Raw genomic sequence first — 19909 nt, 5'->3', positions numbered from 1 at the left:
GTTTTGTAATTAGAGACAAGATCCATTAATGAGAAAGGGGGGGGGGAGTTTAATATTATTAGGCTGCAATCTTATGCACACTCAGTTGTTAGTATGTCCCAGATAGTAAACTCAGTGGAATATATCTGAGTAGACATGCATAGGATTGCACCGTTAATTTTTCAGAATTTCAGATTTTATACCTGTTCTAATTTAAAAAAAATAACCATTTAATGTTGTTTGACTATAGATAATTTAGCAAGCAGAGATAAAAATATCATAGCTCAGTTTTTCCCTATGATTTATAAGTTTTTGTCTACAGTATTCAATATTTTAGACAAAACAGTCAGCAATTTGGAAGAAGAGGCAGCTTTTGGATGGCTCCTTGTCCAATGGTTACACTTCTGTTTTAATTCATTTTCTTAATTTATATTAATTTTAATATACCTTTTGACCCAAATCAGGTTCTCAAGACTGCTTCCTAAAATAATAAAATTTTAAAACAGAGCAAAAAATCAACACTGAAATCAGAAATTAAAACAAACAAGTTTAGATTTTCCCCGTTTTTTTCTTGTCAAATGGCAAGGATGTAAATTACAGATTTTCCATTTGCAATAATCAACCAGCTGTTCTTGTAAAATAGAAATGATTAGCAACAGTCTCTCAAAAGAATTATGTAAGAGATACAACTTGCACAGTATTTGAACTATAGCAAATAAAGAGTGAAATTCACCAAGCAGTGTTCCCATGTGACCCTCTACATGCATTCATTACTGGACATTTGTGGAAACAGTATAGTCCTTGCACATTTATCACTAATCTCTTGTATCTTGTATCTCCCCCTTTTAAAATAGTTATTTATCTGTTTGAACCCATATTTGGAAAGCCATTAGGAGATGGAAAGCCCCTTAGTCATAAGGTAATGTATATGGTATAATTTATTTTTATTTATTTATTTTAATTTAGTTTGGAATAGCAGGTGAAAATATTGGTGAAAAGCTTTGTGAGCACAAACTGATGTAACAAATGCTGCCTGAGTTGAGTAATTTCCTGCTTTTTAGGTTGGGTATATTCCCAGTGTCCAGTTCCAGGTATCCCAGCATGTTACCGGTTAGAAATCTGACCATTTAAGATTCATGTAGAATTTGTAGTGCAATCCTAGGCATGTTTACTCCGAAGTTCCATGTGTTCAGTGGGGCTCACTCCCAGGCTGAGCATGCGTAGGATTGCCGCATTAATAATTTTATCAACATACATCAATAACAAAATAATAATGTAATGATCTCCTTCCAACATAATGTTACAATTTAGAAGTGGCTTAGTCTTAAATGAACAAGAGAGAAAAGAACTATGAAATAAAAATTAAGAAATAATTACTGAAATTGAGAGAAATCTTAATCTAACCATCTCTAAGACCAATATAGCTATTGTAACAGTTAGTTAATTGGAGTTTAAAAGCTAACAGTGTACATCTCTAATCAGAAGTCCCATTGAATTCAGTGGGGGTTACTCCCAGGTAAATGGTTATATGATTGCAGCCTACATTTCATTAATAATACAGAGGTTTTATAATTTAAAAGACATAAGAAAAATTTTGTCAGTTTGGCCAGACATTAGAACCAGTTGGGTTTCTTTAAACTTGCTATACTTAGCTTTGCTTAAAAAAACAAAAGAAAAGTAAGATAGAGGTCAGAAATGAGATGATTCAGGCATTGAAATAAGTTTTAAGTCACCTTAGTTACTTGAAGTCCTGTTCTCACTTAAAGGAAAATGTGATGTCACCCTACCTAGCTTGCACACCTGTATTGACAAAGTGTTCAGCAACTGTATTTGTGATGCTTGACCTACAACTATAGAAATACCAGGTATAACTTCTGATATTGGTCATGCCAAGGATACAATTAGAAATTTGTGTCTCCAAATTAATGTCTAGAATCTTTATGGAATTCCTTGTTTGTTACTTGCTCGTTTCTTCCCATCTTTCAAAAATATCCTGAACTTACTAGGTAAAACTAAATTGCTGGGAAAATCTGTATCTGGGCTGAATTACGTTGATCCCTTGCCACAGCCACTTGATTGGAGCATTTTATATCACTTTTTATCTTCTCTTGTCATAATGGCCCAGTTTGCACATCATAAGAGCCAACAGTTAATGAACCCTGGGTTGTGAAAAGTTGAGAAGGAACATGCATGTATGCTGGTTCCAAGCCTGCTCCTGCTGAGATAAACAACCCAGGGAGGGTCCAACTCGTGGGTTGTTATGATGTGCAAATTGGGTCAATGATAACTTAATTTCCTTTTTTGAAAGAGGGAACATATTTTAAGCTCACCTAAGGCCCTGTTCACCAGTCTAAAGCATTACTGTTATTTGAGATAACATTTTAAAATTTGTAGGTTTTAATATCTCTGACTCAGGGCAAAATACACATTACCCTCAACCCCATGTTTGCTTCATAATACTAATGTGAAGAGGCATTTCCAAGGGGGAATTGGTGGCCAGGAGGCTGTGTTTAACCTTTCCGCATCTGCTTATCCTTTCCTGAAAATGCCCCCTAGCCATTTTTAGCTATCCCTCCAGCTGAAGGAATCTAACCTTACTGGGGTGTAAATAAGCCCGACTGGAGGGGACGGTGGGGAACAGCTAGTGTAGCATTTATAGGGAACAATCAGCATGGGAAACTTTAATTACCCCCTACAATGCCTCCCATCCCTGCCATTTGCATGACCTCTGCAAACACATGTTTGGAAGCACATGTTTGCTGAGGTAATGTATAGTTCCACGCCTACTGAGGTAATGAAAGTGACAAGAGAATCTGTAAATTATTATATCAGTAAACTCGTATTATTGATTGAATTGTTTATTGATATTATTAATATTTAAATAAAAGGGAAGATATTTATCAGTGCATGGTGATGCATTAAGGCTAAAATCCATGGAAGTACATTCACTCTGAGAAGCTCTGTTAAAGTGAATTTGACTGCTTTGTGGCTTAACATATTAATGTCTAATATTGCACACCTGCAGACCTAAAAACTATTCTGATTACAATATAATTCTACTAATAGGCCAAAAGTGCTGTTTGAAGACCTGGTATAAGTGGTATTTTTTACTGAGCATGGTGTACAAATTAGTTTTGGAGCTTGTGTGGTTATGGTGAATGGGGATGGCAGGAATATGGAAATGGGTCACTCGGGTTCAAGTCTTCTTCTTTGACAAAATCACTCTTTTTCAACCCAACCTACCTCACACTATTGTGAAGGTAGAAACAAAGTAAAGATACATTGTAACATGTCCTTGACATAAAGCGAGAAAGTAATCTAATCAATGTACAAAATGCTTATCTCCTATAATGGCTTATCCATGGGTTTGTTTATTTGTTTTATTTAAAAATCTAATATCTGATGCTGTTCAATATCGTTATAGACAGAAATCATGGAAATTGCTTTAGACCAGAAGGGTCTTACAAATGAAAGGAAAATTGCTTTTATTGACAAAAACAGAGACCTTTATATAACTTCTGTGAAGAGATTTGGGAAAGAACAGAAAGTTATCAAAATAGGTAAGAACTGGCTTCCTGCAACAATTTCTCCACAACCACCACCACCTCTCGCCTTTTCAATATTAGCAAAAGAACCCCCCCCCCGCCGAAATTAAGTTTGTTTGCTTTAACATACATATCATTTCTTGAAGTTGCACTGAAATGGTAAGTTTATAACCTGCAAGAGGAGAATGTTAGGGACAGTGGGCAAGATCCATTGGGGGCCTTCTGTGCATGGCCAGCCCCCACTGGAGGCTGCAATGTAGTGCTTCGGGGGGCAAGCCCCAAAACAAATGGAAATGCTCATTTCTGGAAGGGGTGCTACCTGCCCCTTCCAAAAATAGCATTTCCACTTGTTTCGGGGCTTACCCCTGGAAGTGCTACATTGTGGCTGCCAGTGGTAGGAGCGGTGCACACACCGGAGTCAGCAGAGTTGGCTATGCACAGAAGGCCACCTTGGATCCTGCCCAGCGTAACACAAAATACTTAAGGCTTTCCCATGTAGAGCTGATTATGTCATTATCTCAGCAGCATGGTTCATTCCCATGGTATTCCAATAATGTAGAGATCCCAAGTCACATGGGAGAAGCTAACATGTGGCTGCTTCCCACATCATTGTTGACCAAATGACATTAAAAAGTAAGAAAAGCTCTATTAGTTCAAGACCAAACATCCAGCTATCCCAGCATTCAGTTTCCAGCAGTGGTCTACCAGATGCCTTCTAGAAGCCTACAAGTAGGGCATGAAGGCCACAACCCTTCCCCATTATTTGCCCCCAACAATTGGTATTCAGAATTTTCTGAACATGGAACCTCCATTTAGCTATTATGGCTAATAAGACACTGATAGACCCTTCATCATTCATGGATTTATCTAATTCTCTGTTAAGTCATTATATCCTGTGGACCTCGAGGCAATGTTTTGTAGTAAGAAGTCATGTTAGTGGCCCCTCCCACATGATCTTATTCCTGCATTAGCCAAGTGGAAAAAAGTCATACTGAAGCTCCTATGTGCTGAAGTAATGGCAGAACCAGCCCTTAGCGGTTGGGACTGGCAGGTTGGCACTATGCAGAAACAAAATTCCCACAGTTGGCTTGGTAAATATTTTTGCAAGTACGGATTAAAGAGAAGTTTGCAATAGAGCCAATGTCATTTGCAATTTCTAACATCTGCACATCACTTCATATTGATAAATGAACAAGCTTAGTGCTTTTAATAAATCAGCAATAAAATAATGTTGATTTTAAAGTGGTATCACTCCATACTTTTTCATGGTCTCTGTGCAGCCCCACATATGAGTTCTGTACCTATGTAGAGCAATGTGTTTACTCACTTTTTATGGAGAACCCAGAGGATGACATTGCCAAATCAATGAATTTCAGTGTTTTCTATATCATACTGTTGTTTGCTTTTTTTTACTTTATACCACATTTTAAAAAACAATAAACTGCATTTGCAGTCAGAGCCTGTCCTGTCTGTACAGTCAGGTGTACCGTGCTATTGAGAGTTTTAGGGCGGTATCCTATTGATTGCACCCTCGCCGATTGGAAGCCCACAGACTTCAAGGCTTCCGAGTTTCCTATGTCTTGCCAACTCCAAAAAAGTAAGTTAAAAGAAGCAAACAGAACAACAGTCACACAGTTACAAGGAAATAAATAGTACCTGTGTATATAACCAAACGGGAAAAAATTAAGTGTCTTTCCAGGCTATAAGTAACTCTGAAGCCATGTGAGTAGCACCAGGATGAGTGTGTTTTTGGCATCTAGTGGCTGGAGCAGCCAAGGCAAGGAGACCCTGTGGTGTTATATTGGCCAAGGCATAAAACCCCAGTAGGAGGACTGAGTTGTAGCAATCTACAGGCCAGAGTGCTTGGAGAGAAACAGGCCATGCATGAATGGCACCGCCTACTTCAGAACGCACACACAATGGACAATATGGAGAGGGTTTAACAAAGTGTCCATAAATTCTTGTAGGCTTGCGCTTCTTTATTCTGTTATTATCTTTCAGGACACAAATTATAATTTATAGGAAGTAAAATATAGACATTATTTTACATAGGACACAACTATGTTACTTAGAATCATATTTACTGGCAGAGAAGAGTTGAAGATGTTGGTGTTTATATTGTAGTGCCATGTGCTTGAGCAGATATTTTATTCTGCATACTCTCTGTTAAGGAACAATGGTGCATACTTTGGCATGGAATGATACGTGCAACATACTTTGTGGACTACAAGACACATGTTTCACAGTCTGGTACTATCCCAATGCAGTATATGTAGACAAAGATCTCTTGCCAAAAACAGTCTATGAAAAGAATGCAAGGTATTGTATACTTCTTTGCTGCCTCCCTTTATTTATTTATTTATTACACTTATGGACTACCCAGTAACAGAGTACAGTGGGTGGTGTACAGATGAATTAAGAGCATAAAATATAAAACAGTAGACAATGAGAAAAACAGCACATCATAACACCAAGACAAAATCAGCAGCAAAAGGCAAAATAGTGCAGCATAAAAACCAAAATAAAAAGCCAGCAGCAGAATAAAAGTGCTAAGATCTAAAGCAACAAAGAACAGTTCTTAAAGAACCTGGGAGAATAAAAATGTCTTCATCTAGAGCTGAAAAGACCATAATGTAAACAACAGGCAAGCCTTTTGGAGAGGGCATCCACAGACAGGGTGCCACCACTGAAAAGGGCCTCTCTCTTGTAATCACCCACCGCACTTCATTTGGCAGGAGAACCTGGAGGAGGGCCTTGGACAATGAGAATTCGGGTAAGCATATAAGGGAGAAGACACTCCTTCAAATAGTCTGGCTTCAAGCCATTTAGGACTGTTAAAAGTTAAAATCAGCACTTTGAATTGAGCCCAGAAATGGACTGGCAGTCAGTGCAGATGGCAAAATACTGGCATAATATGATTGCATTGGCCAACCCCACTTAACAGTCTAGCCTCACTGTTTTGGGCTAACTGAAGTTTCCAGACCATTTTCAAAGGCACCTCCACATATAACACATTGCAATAATCCAAATGGGATTTACCAGAGCTTGAATAACTGTTACAAAACTATCTCTGTCCATGTAGGGTTGCAATTTATTTTATTATTATTTTATTCATTTTTTTAAATCTGCCCAATAGTAAATGTTCTCTGGTGGATTATAAACAGTTAAAATAATACAATACAAAATGACAAACAGCACAGGAGTAGGTAAGATATATAAGAACAGCCATAAAATCTAAAAATTAAATCTCTAAAATGCCTGGGAGAAAATAAAGGTCTCTGTTGTTGCTATAGCTGATAAAATGCACTCTCAGCCACTGAGGCCACCTGTGCCTCTAGTGACACTGGATCCAAGAACAGGGCGAGTACCACTAACTAGACAGACAAACCACCTTCAACAAGTATCTCCGTCTTCTCTGGATTGAGTCTCAATTTATTCACCCACATCCAGTCCATTACCTTGCCTACACATTGGTTCAGAACATCAACTGCCTCTCCTTTATTCGATGAAAAGGAGAGGTCGAACTGGGTGTTATCTGTATATTGGTTGCACCTCAGCCCACATCACCGGATAACCTCTCCCAACAGTTTCATGTAGATATTAAAAAGCATGGGGGATAAGATAGAGCCCCAAGAAACTGACACAGCGCAGAGCAGTAATTCTTCAGCACCACTTTCTGAAACTGGCCATTCAAGTAGCAGCTGAACCACTGCAATACAGTGCCCCACATCCCAACCCAGACCGCCTATCCAGAGGGGATACCATGGTCAGTGGTATTGATGAAAGCCATTGAAAGGTCTGAGTTTCCTCCAAGACTGCGTGGAGTTGATCAGTGACTACTTGCTCGAGCACCATGCCCAGGAAGGGGATGTTAGCACCCACCCTACAGTTGTTTTCATCTTTTGGTCCAAGTTACGTTTCTTCAGGAGCAGCTTGATTGCCACCTCTTAAAGAGACTGGAACCACCTCCTTTCACAAAGAGGGATTTATAACTTTCTGGATTCAGCCAGTCATCCCCTCCCAGATGTAATAAGCCAAGAGGAACAAGGAGCAGGCATACAAGTAGCTGGCTGAACAGGACCAAGCACGTTGTCCACATCCTCAGGCCTCAACAACTGAAATCATCTAACCCAACTGGAATAGGTTATGTCCTATTAGGTTATGTCCTATCCAGCAGTGTCCTGGATATGTCCACTACTGGAATTGCAATAACTGTAGAGTCTTCAGTCATGCTGGATATGAGCAACTTTAACTTCAAAGTGTCTTGCAAACTTACCACAGCATGCCACTGAAGGTGCAACCAACTCTCCCAGTGCGCCGGATTACAATAGGTCCCTCACTACCTGGAAAAGTTCTGCTGGATGACACTCTGAAGATGCAAAGGAGGTGGAAAAGAAATGCTTCTTTGCCACTCTCACCATTACAGAATAGGTTCAATAATGAGCTCTAACCTGTGTTCAATCAGATTTAGAATGAGTGTTTTCCTCCACCTGTGTTCTAGCCATTGTCTCTCTTGCTTCATCGTCCTCAGCTCAGATGTATACTAAGGAGCTGCATGGGCTCTGCAAAGAGGGCAAGGGCACTTAGGCATGATCACGTTAGCTGTCTGGGACATCTCAGTGTTCATAGAAGGACCTTGACAGGAACACCAATCATACTGACAGGAAAATCCCCGAGAGTCCTCGAAGCCATCAGAATCCATTAGCCTCTGGCGGTGATCTCCTTTGCAGGGGGAAAAGTCGCTGAAAGTCTAAACCTCAGCAGGAAATTATCTGACTTATGACAAGGGAATAGATGTTAAATCCCGCAGTTTCGGATCACCTTCTTCTTGCCCAGCTGAGAAAACCACATCCAAAGTGTCTCTTGCCATGTGTGTTGGGCCAAATATACAGTGGCAAGAAAAAGTTTGTGAACCCCTTAGGATTGTCACGTATTTCCAACCTAAAATGTTATTAGATCTTAATCTAACCCCATAATCCTAGATAAAGAACAACAGATTACCTGATGAAACAAATGACACACAAACATCGTGCTTTTTTAACATCTATTTATCCACAACTGATTCAACATTTAATATCCATGTGTGAAAAAGTATGTGAACTTTTAGCTTCAGTACCTGGTGGCATCCCCTTGAGTAGCAATGACTTCAACTAAGCATTTCCTGTAACTGTTGGTCAGTCTCTTACATTGGTTTTGAGGAATTTTGGCCCATTCCTCCTTACAGAACTGCTTCAACTCACTGACATTTGAGGGCTTCCTTGCATGAACAGCTCGCTTCAGGTCCTGCCACAACATTTTGATGGGGTGTAGGTCCGGATTTTGACTAAGCCATTCTCAAATATGGAATTTCTTCTTCCACAGCCATTCTTTTGTAGATCTGCCTGTAGGTTTAGGATCATTGTCTTGTTTCATGACCCACTTCCAGTTCAGCTTCAGCTCACGGATGGATGGCCTGACATTCTCCTCTAGAATCTTCTGATACACTGCAGAAGTCATGGTTATGTCAATGATGGCAAGCCATCTGGGTCCTGAGGCAGCAAAGCAGGCCCAAATCATCACATTCCTACCACCATGCATGACTGTTGGGATGAGGTTCTCCTGCTCAAATTCAGTGTTTGTTTTGCGCCAAATGTAACATTTTCCATTGAAGCCAAAAAGTTCTACTTTTGACTTGTCTGTCCAGAGAACATTGTTCCAGAAGTCTTGGGGATCATCTTTAGCGAACTTCAGATAGGCAGCAATGTTCTTTTTCGAGAGCAGTGGTTTCCTCCTGGCTGTCTTCCCATGAACAACGTTCTTGTTCAGTCATTTTCTGATAGTTGAGTCAGGAACATTCACATTAGCCAAGGCAAGAGTGGCCTGCAGATCCTTGAATGTTACTATGGGGTTCTTTTTGACTTCCTGGATGATACGCCAGTTTGTTCTTGGAGAGATTTTGGTAGGACGACCGCTCCTGGATGGAGTGACTGTGGTCTTGAATCTTCTCCATTTGTAGACTATCTGTCTGTCAGGGTGGAAACTGAGCCAATAGAGCCCCAGAGCAGTTCTGATTCTGAGGAGGAACAGCAATCTATGGGAGAGGAGCTCACTCATCTCTCACAAGCACAGCAGCTGGCAGAGATTCCTCCTGCCAGCATTCCTGGGATAGATAGTGACCCTGGCAGTGAGAGAGCGCTGGAGTGGGGCTTGCTGGATGCTCGGCGCAGACGCAGGGAGCGACGACAGATGGAGGGTGCAGAAAGGAGGCGTAGCGCTCGTTTGGCGCGCAAACAACGGTCGCGTCCTGAGGACCCAAGGGAAAAAGGGAGGATCTCTCCCTAGCCCATAAGTTCAGGGTCTTCCCATGATTCTCCTTCAAACGGGGACCAACTGCCTTACCTGGAGCTTAGGCTACTCAGCTATCTTTCCCCAGAGCTGTTCCTTGCTTTGGCGCTGGCTACTAGTATTTTGAAAGAGTCATAAAGTAATAAAGGAATAAAGTCTCAGAAAGAATTCCTCATCGTCTGTGTCCTGAGTTGGCTATTGGTGGGGACTGCAAGAGGCAGCTAGGGCGCTCCTGACACTGTCTCACAGTGGATTGGTGGAGCCCAAAATCCTTAGAAGTGGTTTTGGTAACCCTGTCTAGACTGATGAGCAGCAATAACTGCTTTTCTGAGGTCCTCAGAGATGTCTTTTGATTGTGGCATGACATGTTTTCACACAACTGTATGGTGAAGACCAAACTCACAAAATTTCTGATCTCTTTATAGGGTGGAGCCTCCCAAACTCACCCCTGAAGATCTACCTAATTCCTTAAGCACTGGATTCTAATTATTCCCTTTAACTCATCTGATGCAACCAGGGGTTCACTTACTTTTGCACATACCCTGACTCTTAAGTACGCGTTGTTTACCTGATTTATACATCCTTGTATTTCACAAGACACGGAATTGGTTAATATAAACCGTATTGGCTATTTAGAGAAGGATTGGTTTTGATTCACAAAGGCTATCATGGTGCAACTATGGAATTCCTGTATAATTAGGGCTCACAAATTTTTTCGCATCACTGTAGATGAAGAATGTGACCGTATATCCATTAATGGTTAATGATTACTAAAAGAAGAGAGTGCAATTAATGCTTTAGAAAATATACTTTGGATTGAACTGCTTGATCTTTCATTTCAACACAGTTCTAGTCAGACTATACTGATTTTTTAAAAAAATTCTGATCTCTAATCATGTTTTCCTCAACAGTGAATTTAGTAAAAATCCACAGATTGTGAGTTTTGTTGGAAGTCAAGTAACTATCAGGAGAGCTGATGGTTCACTTATTCACATCAGTATTTCACCTTATCCAGCTATACTTCATGAATATGTGAACAATTCAAAATGGGAAGATGCCATTAGACTATGTCGATTTGTTAAGGTAAATATACAAGTCTGCAGCAGAATAAGCTTTTATGATTTTTACATACACAGTAACTGTGACCCATTACTTTTTCAGTTTTGAAGTATAGACCTGTTCACATTCTAAGCAGGCTTTTGTGTCCATTCTCTGCCCCATCCCTGCAAACAAGGGCCCGTCATAGAACACTTTTGAAACGCTCCTGACTTCTAAGACTGGCTTGCGATGTACTGAAAGGCATCTGCTGTTTAGAAAAATAATTCAAGAATCCCACACTGTCTCAGGGACAGTGACAGTAATCATTCTAAATATATTTCAGATTTTGTAAAGCCATGTTTTTTTCCTTTATTACTAAGCTGCAAACATTTTTCTATCTACATGTTTTTAAAATTAAAATTATTATGAATTATTACATTGAAAATCTTTATGCTAAACATTTGATAATGCACACAAAAGTTTATAGGATTCAATTCCATGGAAAGCTTTCTTTTAAAAATGCAATTTGACACACTTCCTAAAAATGCAATTCAGTCTCACTGACGTAGTTGCCCATTTGTCTGAGCTGAGTAGCAAACTGCCCCCTCCTATCAAACTCTGTCTGGCCACCCTCCTGCTGTCAACTCCTACCAAACCACTATCGTATGTGCCTTTCTGGGATCTTTAAATGTAGGTTTGGCAATTATCGTAACACTGTTTACATTCTCTGTTTTCTGCACTTAAGGATGAGTAGCCTTTTAAGGGCAGAAGAGAAAAAGAAACATGCAATGCTGGGCTGGTTGCTTATCTTCACTCCTTCCTATCTTCAGGAACCGCCTTATTAGCACAGTGCACTGCTGTGGTGGCTCTCTCCCAGTAACAGATAGCTTTGCAGCAGGTGGGAAAAGGGCAGAGGGCAAGCAGAGCAGGATGCTGCTGGCTGCCCTCTATTTCTTTACGTAGCAGGTTATCCAGTTGTTGATTTTTTAAAGTATCTTCCTTTTCATTTCTTTTTCCTCACTTTCTGATAACATAGGCAACAGCAGCAGGTGAGGTGACTCTGGTAAAATCTATTATTTCCCTCCCTCAACACATTTCAAAGCAAAGGTCGAGAACCCTTTTCCTGTTCAGGGTAATTTGCCAGGGCCACATGCTGGTGGTAGGCAGGGCCAGAGCCAAAAGTAGGTGGGGCCACCCTCTTCTCCCTCCCCCTCTCTCTGCCCCCCTCTCTTCCTCCCCATAGGCCAACAGCCACATGAAATCAAGCTGAGGGCCACAGGTTGCTTGTCCCTATTTTAAAAGGTTCTTACATTATAATAATTTTCAGATGATCACAATGACTCATAAGTAAACTTATTTCAGTGTTTCATCTATTTTCTGGAAATGTATACACACTTGCCACAATCCCCAAATTTAGGACTGGCGCCAGAGGTAGACATCATTGAGCACCTGCTGAGGCCCACACCCCTGCAGGGGGCACACTGCCAACAAAATATTCACAAACAGTTCAAAGATAAAGTTGGCTTGTAAATGAAAATTCACACAATTAGTGAACAAGGATTGGGAGAGAAGATTGTACTGCAGTTAAGGAGTAGTTGTTGGATTCCTGACCTTGAATTATAATATAGTGGTATTATGCTTACTCAGTCAAATACTGTGAAGGGGTCAGGAGAAGAGGCAGGGTAATTCCCTTAAAATCAAGTCAACTTCTAAACATACTTCAGAATTCCATTTCTTTTTAAGGCATAGGAAATGAAAGCTGATACAGAGAAGCCCTGTAGGAAACAATAATAAAATCTGATACTTCAAGTTCAGGCTTTGTTGATTTTAACTTGTGATTTTTAATTTATTTATTTTCTGTGTTCTTAAAATGTACAAGTCAAGCATAAAACCCAAACTGGCAAACATTTCCTAAACTCTTAATCCTCCACAGTACTGGGGACTATAGCTCTGGCCCTATAGAACACATACATGGATGCTTTAGACTAAGTAGCTCACTGAATTCAATGCGTTTGATTCAGAGAAGCATTGGTGGAATGGGGTAGGTGGAAGATGACTTTCCCTATCTTTTCCCACCCCCACAAAAAGTATCTCCCAAGGGTCAGGCTGATTGGGGTGAGCTGTGGGGAAAGGCAGGGGGAATCACCAAAATTAGAGCAGAGGCATCTTTTGTGAGTGGAAAACCCACTTCCACTTACATTTCTCTGGATCCAACCTAGTAAAAATATTTTCATATTCTTACTTTTATACTTTGAGAGGGAAAAAGCACACTCCGTTTTAGTTAGCTGGTTCTGGTGGCTGCAGTTTGTTATTTATATAAGGTTTTGCATAGCTGCATAAGGGTCATCTTGACCAATACATGTTTTCGATTGATCACCCAGGTCTAGAATGCAATACTTCTTTGATCCACATATAGTTAAAATATGAATATTTTTAGCCCAAATTTGGTTCTGAATTTGCCTCTGGATATTTCTGCAATTTGATAAATTGAGATTTTGATCCAGATTAAGCACTAAAAAATATTCACATAGTGATTATGCTGTTGATATATCCAAAATCAGTAAATATAAAACACATCAGTCCCAAATACATTGGGCATAACCCAACCAAATTAAGCCCTCTTACGTCCATTAGAGCCATGCTGGATCAGACCAAAGACCTATTTTGTCCAGCATGCCATTTGCACAGTGTCAGTCACATGCCTGTGAAAAGCCCAACACCACTCTCCCACTCATATTCCCCAGCAACTGGTCTACAATTGGCTTTATACCGGAGCCAATATATAGCCATCATGACTAGTAGCCATTGATAGCCTTATCCTCCATGAATTTGTCTAATCTTTTAAAGCTACCCAAGTTGGTGACCATCAGTACATCTTGTGGTAGTGAATTCCATGGTTTTAATGATGTGCTGTATGAAGAAATACTTCCTTTTATGTGTCCTGAATCTTCTCAGCTTCATTAGATGACCCCAGGTTCTAGTATTGTGAAAGAGGGAGAAAACAAATCTCCCTCTCCACTTTCTCCACACCATGCATAGTTTTATACACCTCTATCATGTCCTTTCCTCTTACTCCTCATTTTTCAGTTGGAGTTTTAAGTGTATGCTTCATTTGTCCATGGAGTGAAATAGGATTTGAAACTATTTAATTTTGGCTCTATTGTGTGCGTTATGTGGAAACAAATTGCCACATAGCAAACCATTTTTGAAACTCAAGGAATTTACAAAAGCAGGTTGTGATAGGGCAGTGGAGAGATGTCCTATTCAAAGGAAAGAAGTAGGAAAAATGCCACTAATGTCCAAGTTATTGGACATGAGCTCTTTGTATCCCAGCCCATGTGTTGAATCAGGGTAGAAATTAATAACTATAGGGGAGGGAGGGGACAACAACAATAACACTTTAGCAGCTTAAGATGGGCCTTGTCGCTGTTAGCACTAGTAGAGTTCTAGTCATCTTTATTTGGCTGAAGACAGACTTTTGTATTCTATAAGAGAAAAAGTTATCTTAAGCTTAATATATCTGTTTCATTTTAAGGATCAAACGTTGTGGGCATGTTTAGCTGCTATGGCAGTAGCCAATAAGGATATGAATACAGCAGAAGTAGCCTATGCATCAATTGGTGAAGTAAGTAGGTCAGGCTTAACTGTTTGGGTTGTTTGTTTTTAGCTTTTATGAAGTGGAATTGTAACTTTAAATGTGCTAATTTTATTTTATCTTTGTTTAAAAACAACAACAACAGATCGACAAAGTTCAGTATATCAGTTCCATCAAGGATTTTCCATCAAAAGAATCAAGATTGGCTCATATCTTGCTTTTCAGTGGAAATGTACAGGATGCTGAAACACTGCTTCTTCAAGCTGGCCTTATTTACCAAGCTATTCAAGTCAATATTAACCTTTACAACTGGGAAAGGTAGCATGTTTCTTATAATTACTATAATTGGAAGAGTTTTCTGTTTCTAGAATTATAATTGCAAGGCTTTTCCATTGTTTTGTTAAACTATTTATTGCCTAACTTATTAACTAATGTTGCTTTAAAGTCTAAATATTGGGGAAGAAAATGCATATTTAATCCCACCTCTGCCACAAGGCTAAACATTTTCTTTCAGAATGAATGTTTAAATAATATTTAAGAGAATCTGGTTTTGTGGGATTTTTTTTAGAATTCTAGAATTGAGTAACCAGTGTAGAACTTGGGCTAGTTACTCCTACATGCTACTTTAAAGAAAGGCCAAACCAGATCTTTCTGATGCTGGTATTACTTATGTATAATGGCTCGGATCCCAAAAGGCTACTTTAGTGAGCCCGATTTCTCCAATTGAGATTTTTTAGTTTGGTTGGCTATGTGGCATGGGGAACTGTTGTTTGGGAAACCGAAGCCCAAAGCCCTAGATACATGGAACACATCATGTTTTTTTAACAGTCTGGCTGTTGTATTTGTACATAATGTCAGTGCCTCTTTAGAACTATGTCGATTCCTGGTTCATATGTCTTATCCACACTTCAAGTAGGGGAAAACAACTGGGAGGGAGCTTTTGGGATGAAATGAGAGCCTCTCAAGCTCACTGCTTCCCCCATGCCCCTTTAAATTATCCCACACACAGAGAGAGCAGAGAAATGGTGCTGAGTTTTGAAACATGACTTGGCTGGGTATCATCCTTGGGAAGGCCTTGGTTCAGATGTCACCTCCACCATAAATTCACTGTGTGGCCTTAGGCAAGCCACTGTTAGCTTCAGCTTCAGTTCCCCTGGCCCAATCTGAAATATGGGAGCTAGTCTAGTTTACAAGGCTGTGTTAAGGATTACTGAAATAATTTATGTGAAGCATTTAAATGTTTGAAAGTGCTGTGGGCAGACTATTTATTAGTTACTTCTATATCCCACTGGTGTACATAAGGCTCCCAGGCAGTCTCCCATTCAGGCCCTGATGAGGCCCATACTTGTTTCACTTACCAAGGTTGTGGCATCCAGTAACTTCAGACCATAGTCCTTAAAAAAAAAGTCTAGTGAACATCTTCAGAATATTCTACTGGTGCTGAAGAAACTATTGCACTAGCAATGTGTTTGTTTTTAGAGTGCGGAGCCAAGTTTGAAAAAGCAATTTGCCCAAAGTTTCTAGTCTAAAGCTTTATGGATAGGGAGTTCTGTGTGAGCAAGAGCTCAGGTGCATATTCCTATTGGATGTATGGGGTCTTCCCCAACTCTGATGGGAAGGCTCTGCTTATTCAAAGCTCTCTCTCTCTCTCTCTCTTTCTCTGTCTCTCTGTATATATGTGTATGTGTGTGTGTGTGTGTGTGTGTATATATATATATATGTGTGTGTGTGTGTGTGTGTATGTGTGTATATGTGTGTGTGTGTGTATCTATCTCTATCTATCTATCTATCTATGATCCATTAGGTCAGTGTCTGTTAGTGAGCTGAGATTTGATCTCTGGTATCACAAATTTTAAAGTCCAGCAATAGTCAATCTGTTGTGGTCCTAATAACAATTACTTATTCTTACTGGATTGTCATGTTGTTCAAACCTGGTGCATGGTCTACAAGGTAGCTTAATTTTCACAAACAAGCCACTCTGAAAACCCATGGTTTTTTGTAGGGTTGTTCATACCTATGGTGGGTTATCATGTTGTCCGAACTCAGGAGAGCGATTTTATCGTGGGTTGCCAGGATTGGCTGCAGAGCCACTTGGCAAGAGCAGCAAAAAAGCCTGTGCCATTCTCTGCGATCTTGCCAGTGCCACCTCCAGCCTCCCTCACCAGTGATGGACAGTGCCCAAATGGCACTTTGGAGGGACCATCACTTGTTCGCCACCAGTTTTTTAAATTTTTCAGAGGGTTGGGATTACACAAATGGGACCTTTAAAAAAAAAAAAAGTGTTTTTCCCCCGTTTCTTCGCGAGTGCTCAGGAGTGCACTTTTGCCTGTCAGATATGCGTAGCCTTGCCTTGTCAATTTCCTTGTATGTTTCAGCTGTCAAAGGGAAGGCCAATGTGAGAGGTGCACCAAAAGGTGGGGACACACAGTATCTCCCACTTGGCAATGTAATCCTTTTAAGTGTTGAACTGACACTTGTCGGTGCCCTTCTCCCATTCAACACTTCTCCGAGTCTCCAGCAAGTCCAAAAAGAGGAGATATTGGCTCCCACACTTTTTGTGGCTCCTTTTTGGAGCAGTTACTGCTTCAGTTATTCCCCCCCTCCCTTTGGGGCACTTACTGCTCTTGCATTTCCCCCTTTTTTTGGTGATTCTTGACTGCTCAAATGGGTTCTGCCTCTCCCTTAGTATTATCCCTCTCTCCCATCCTTTTCAACTGTGCACAAATTCACCTATCTGCAGTCTTGCCTTGTCAATTTCCTTGAATGTTACCTACTGTGCTTCGGAGCTTCCATTGACAGCTGCAACATATAAGGACATTGACAAGGCAAGACTACACAGACAGGCAAAAGTGTGTGCTTGCACAGTTGCGAAAGAATGGGGGGAAATAATAATTTAAAAAATTATGAACACATTTGTGTACTCCCAAAGCACCCCCCCCCAAAAAAGGTGGTGAATGAAAAGGTCTAGAGATTGGAGCGGGGAGGGGCTGGGATGAGGAGGCAAGATGGGTTCTGCCACCAAGGTGCCTGGGATACATTCTGGAGCCAGTTGGAGGACTGAGGGGGAAGAAGGGGGAGAACAAGGCATGGCAAGCCTGTTCATCTGTCGAGCATATTGTGGGTTGTTCAGCAAACAAACAACCCACCGTGGCGTATTCGCAGGTGGCTTAGTGTTACGCGCGAACCTGCCCACTCCAACAGTTATGAAGCATTCTTTATGCGCGTTAATAGTAACGTTGCTATTAAAATTGTTGTTTTAAATTATGAGCAAACTATATTTAGTGGAGAAAATACATTTCAGTTTTTATAATACTGTCTGGACAATAGAAATATAACTGCTTTTCATAACATACTTCATAACATTTGTCTAAGCCATCATCGTTGCCAGCTCTAATGCTAGGTTTCTTCTTGCTTTAGGTCAGGAAAACTTTCCACCAGTGCAGTCACTGTACAGCATGTATTTTTATAAAACCAAAGCATTTGTAATTAGGCCGGTTTCTGAGTTCAGCCTGATGAGCTCATTATTGTTTTCTTCTAGGGCACTAGAACTTGCTGTGAAACACAAGACACACGTTGACACAGTTCTGGCTTACCGACAAAAGTTCTTGGATGACTTTGGTAAAAAAGAAACAAATCAGCGATTTTTGCAGTATGCAGAAGGGGCAAGTATTCTGTGGAAGCTGAGTTACACATTTTCAGAACTCAGCCTTGTGGCCGTGAAATGATTTGAGCCTGTAGTCCAATGTACACTTAGTAACACTTTGTGCTTGAACTTTATTTCAGTTTTTAATCTTTAGTTTTGGGGGCATTCATTTTGAGGCTTAATTTTTAATGTATATGAGCTGGGCTGAAGTATGTCAGGGGATATCCCATACCAGTTTTGAAGATCATATTGTGGAAATATTATGCAGCTAAGTAATATAAATGTAGAATTCTTATTTAGGGGGAAGATAAAACATTACGGTTACTCAATAGAAAAAACATTTTTTCTATTGTTCAAGTTTTCAAGATTGTAGTTTCACTCGTGGAAGATGGTCCAAATAATATGGTGTCTATTCTATTCTATATATGCCAATGCTATTCATAGAATCATAGAATAGTAGGGTTGGAAGGGGCCTATAAGACCATCGAGTCCAACCCCCTGCTCAGTGCAGGAATCCAAGTCAAAGCACCCCTGAGAGATGGTGGTCCAGCCTCATCTTGAATGCCTCCAGTGTGGGAGAGCTCACCACCTCCCTAGGCAATTGGTTCCATTGTCATATTGCTCTAACAGTCAGGAAGTTTTTCCTGATGTTCAGTGGGAATCTGGCTTCTTGTATCTTGAGCCCATTATTCCATGTCCTGCACTCTGGGATGATCGAGAAGAGATCCTGTCCTTCCTCTCTGTGACAACCTTTCAAGTACTTGAAGAGCGCTGTCATATCTCCCCTGTCTTCTCTTCTCAAGAGTGAACATGCCCAAATACTAGAATACTACATATTCTAGTATTGATATCCTGTGGGATCACTATAGCAATAACCACTGTGCTGTTTAGCTTAGCATAGCCTTTGGTAAGGTTTAGTGAATATTATCTGAAAATCATATGCAGCTTTTGGCAATCTGCATCATAACCTTCACACTCCCCCTGTATAAGAGAGGGACTTAGACTGATAGAGACTTAGAAAAGCAGCATGTGAGGCTTAACTTGGCCAGTAATATCTGGCAAGTTTTGATTATACTATAACAGATCTCAATAGCAGCTCTCTGAAACAACATAAAATACTTGTGGTAAATGGAGGCCTCAATTGGCTCTAAAATCACAGCTGTTACTTGTGCCATCTTTGATGGATATAGAGACATAATACACAATAAGTAGGAAAGGTATAGGCTGGAATCCAAACAGCTATTTAGTTTTATGCAAGGGGGCAGTTGCATTTTGGACATTTTTTCTTTGAACATCTGAATTCTTTAACATACTGCAAACTGCTTTTGAAACTCCTTCACCATCATAACAGATTCCCATGTGACACAGGAGCTTGCTGTTAGAAAAAAGCATAACACTCCTTGGGCCCAAAGAACTTGTTCCATGGTTCTTTGGATCCTGGCCATTTATTAATTCTAATAAAATTAAGAAATCTATATTTTGACCATGAAGAAATGCCACAGACTGCAGTGAATGTAGAAGAGATGGGATGCTCTTGCATCTGTTCCATAACATTTATGTATAAATATTTAATCTGCAACAGTCAATTGTATTGATGAGGTCAGAGATTAGTTTGTGCAATGTGAGCTATGTTATTACCGCCTTTAGGCAGATGGCCTTCTGTCAGAACTTAAACTAATAATCTAGTTACTTATGAAAAACAGTTCAAATAAAAACAGAAATATGGCCTCAACCAACATTAATAAATGTTTTTGAGGAACCAACAAACACAATGTAGAATTCTTG

At 40.1% G+C, this 19909-nt stretch overlaps 1 protein-coding gene across 4 annotated transcripts in view; it reads left to right on the top strand.

Annotated features, from left to right (window-relative positions):
• The window catches only part of IFT80 (intraflagellar transport 80), a 122049-nt gene that overhangs the window by 98030 nt on the left and 4110 nt on the right, over positions 1-19909 (top strand). For all 4 annotated transcript variants that reach the window (XM_084847393.1, XM_084847394.1, XM_084847396.1 and 1 more), the window contains 7 exons: positions 834-898; positions 3404-3539; positions 5696-5843; positions 10760-10931; positions 14422-14511; positions 14627-14799; positions 18020-18143. In XM_084847393.1, the coding sequence (XP_084703519.1) occupies positions 834-898; positions 3404-3539; positions 5696-5843; positions 10760-10931; positions 14422-14511; positions 14627-14799; positions 18020-18143 (908 nt within the window). The remainder of the gene's footprint in view (positions 1-833; positions 899-3403; positions 3540-5695; positions 5844-10759; positions 10932-14421; positions 14512-14626; positions 14800-18019; positions 18144-19909) is intronic.

Source organism: Heloderma suspectum, chromosome 3 (genome assembly GCF_057233095.1).
Source record: "Heloderma suspectum isolate Gila_16-S chromosome 3, 16-S_ref, whole genome shotgun sequence".
Classification (NCBI taxonomy): Eukaryota; Metazoa; Chordata; class Lepidosauria; order Squamata; family Helodermatidae; genus Heloderma; species Heloderma suspectum.
This window is presented reverse-complemented; position numbering and strand designations above follow the sequence as displayed.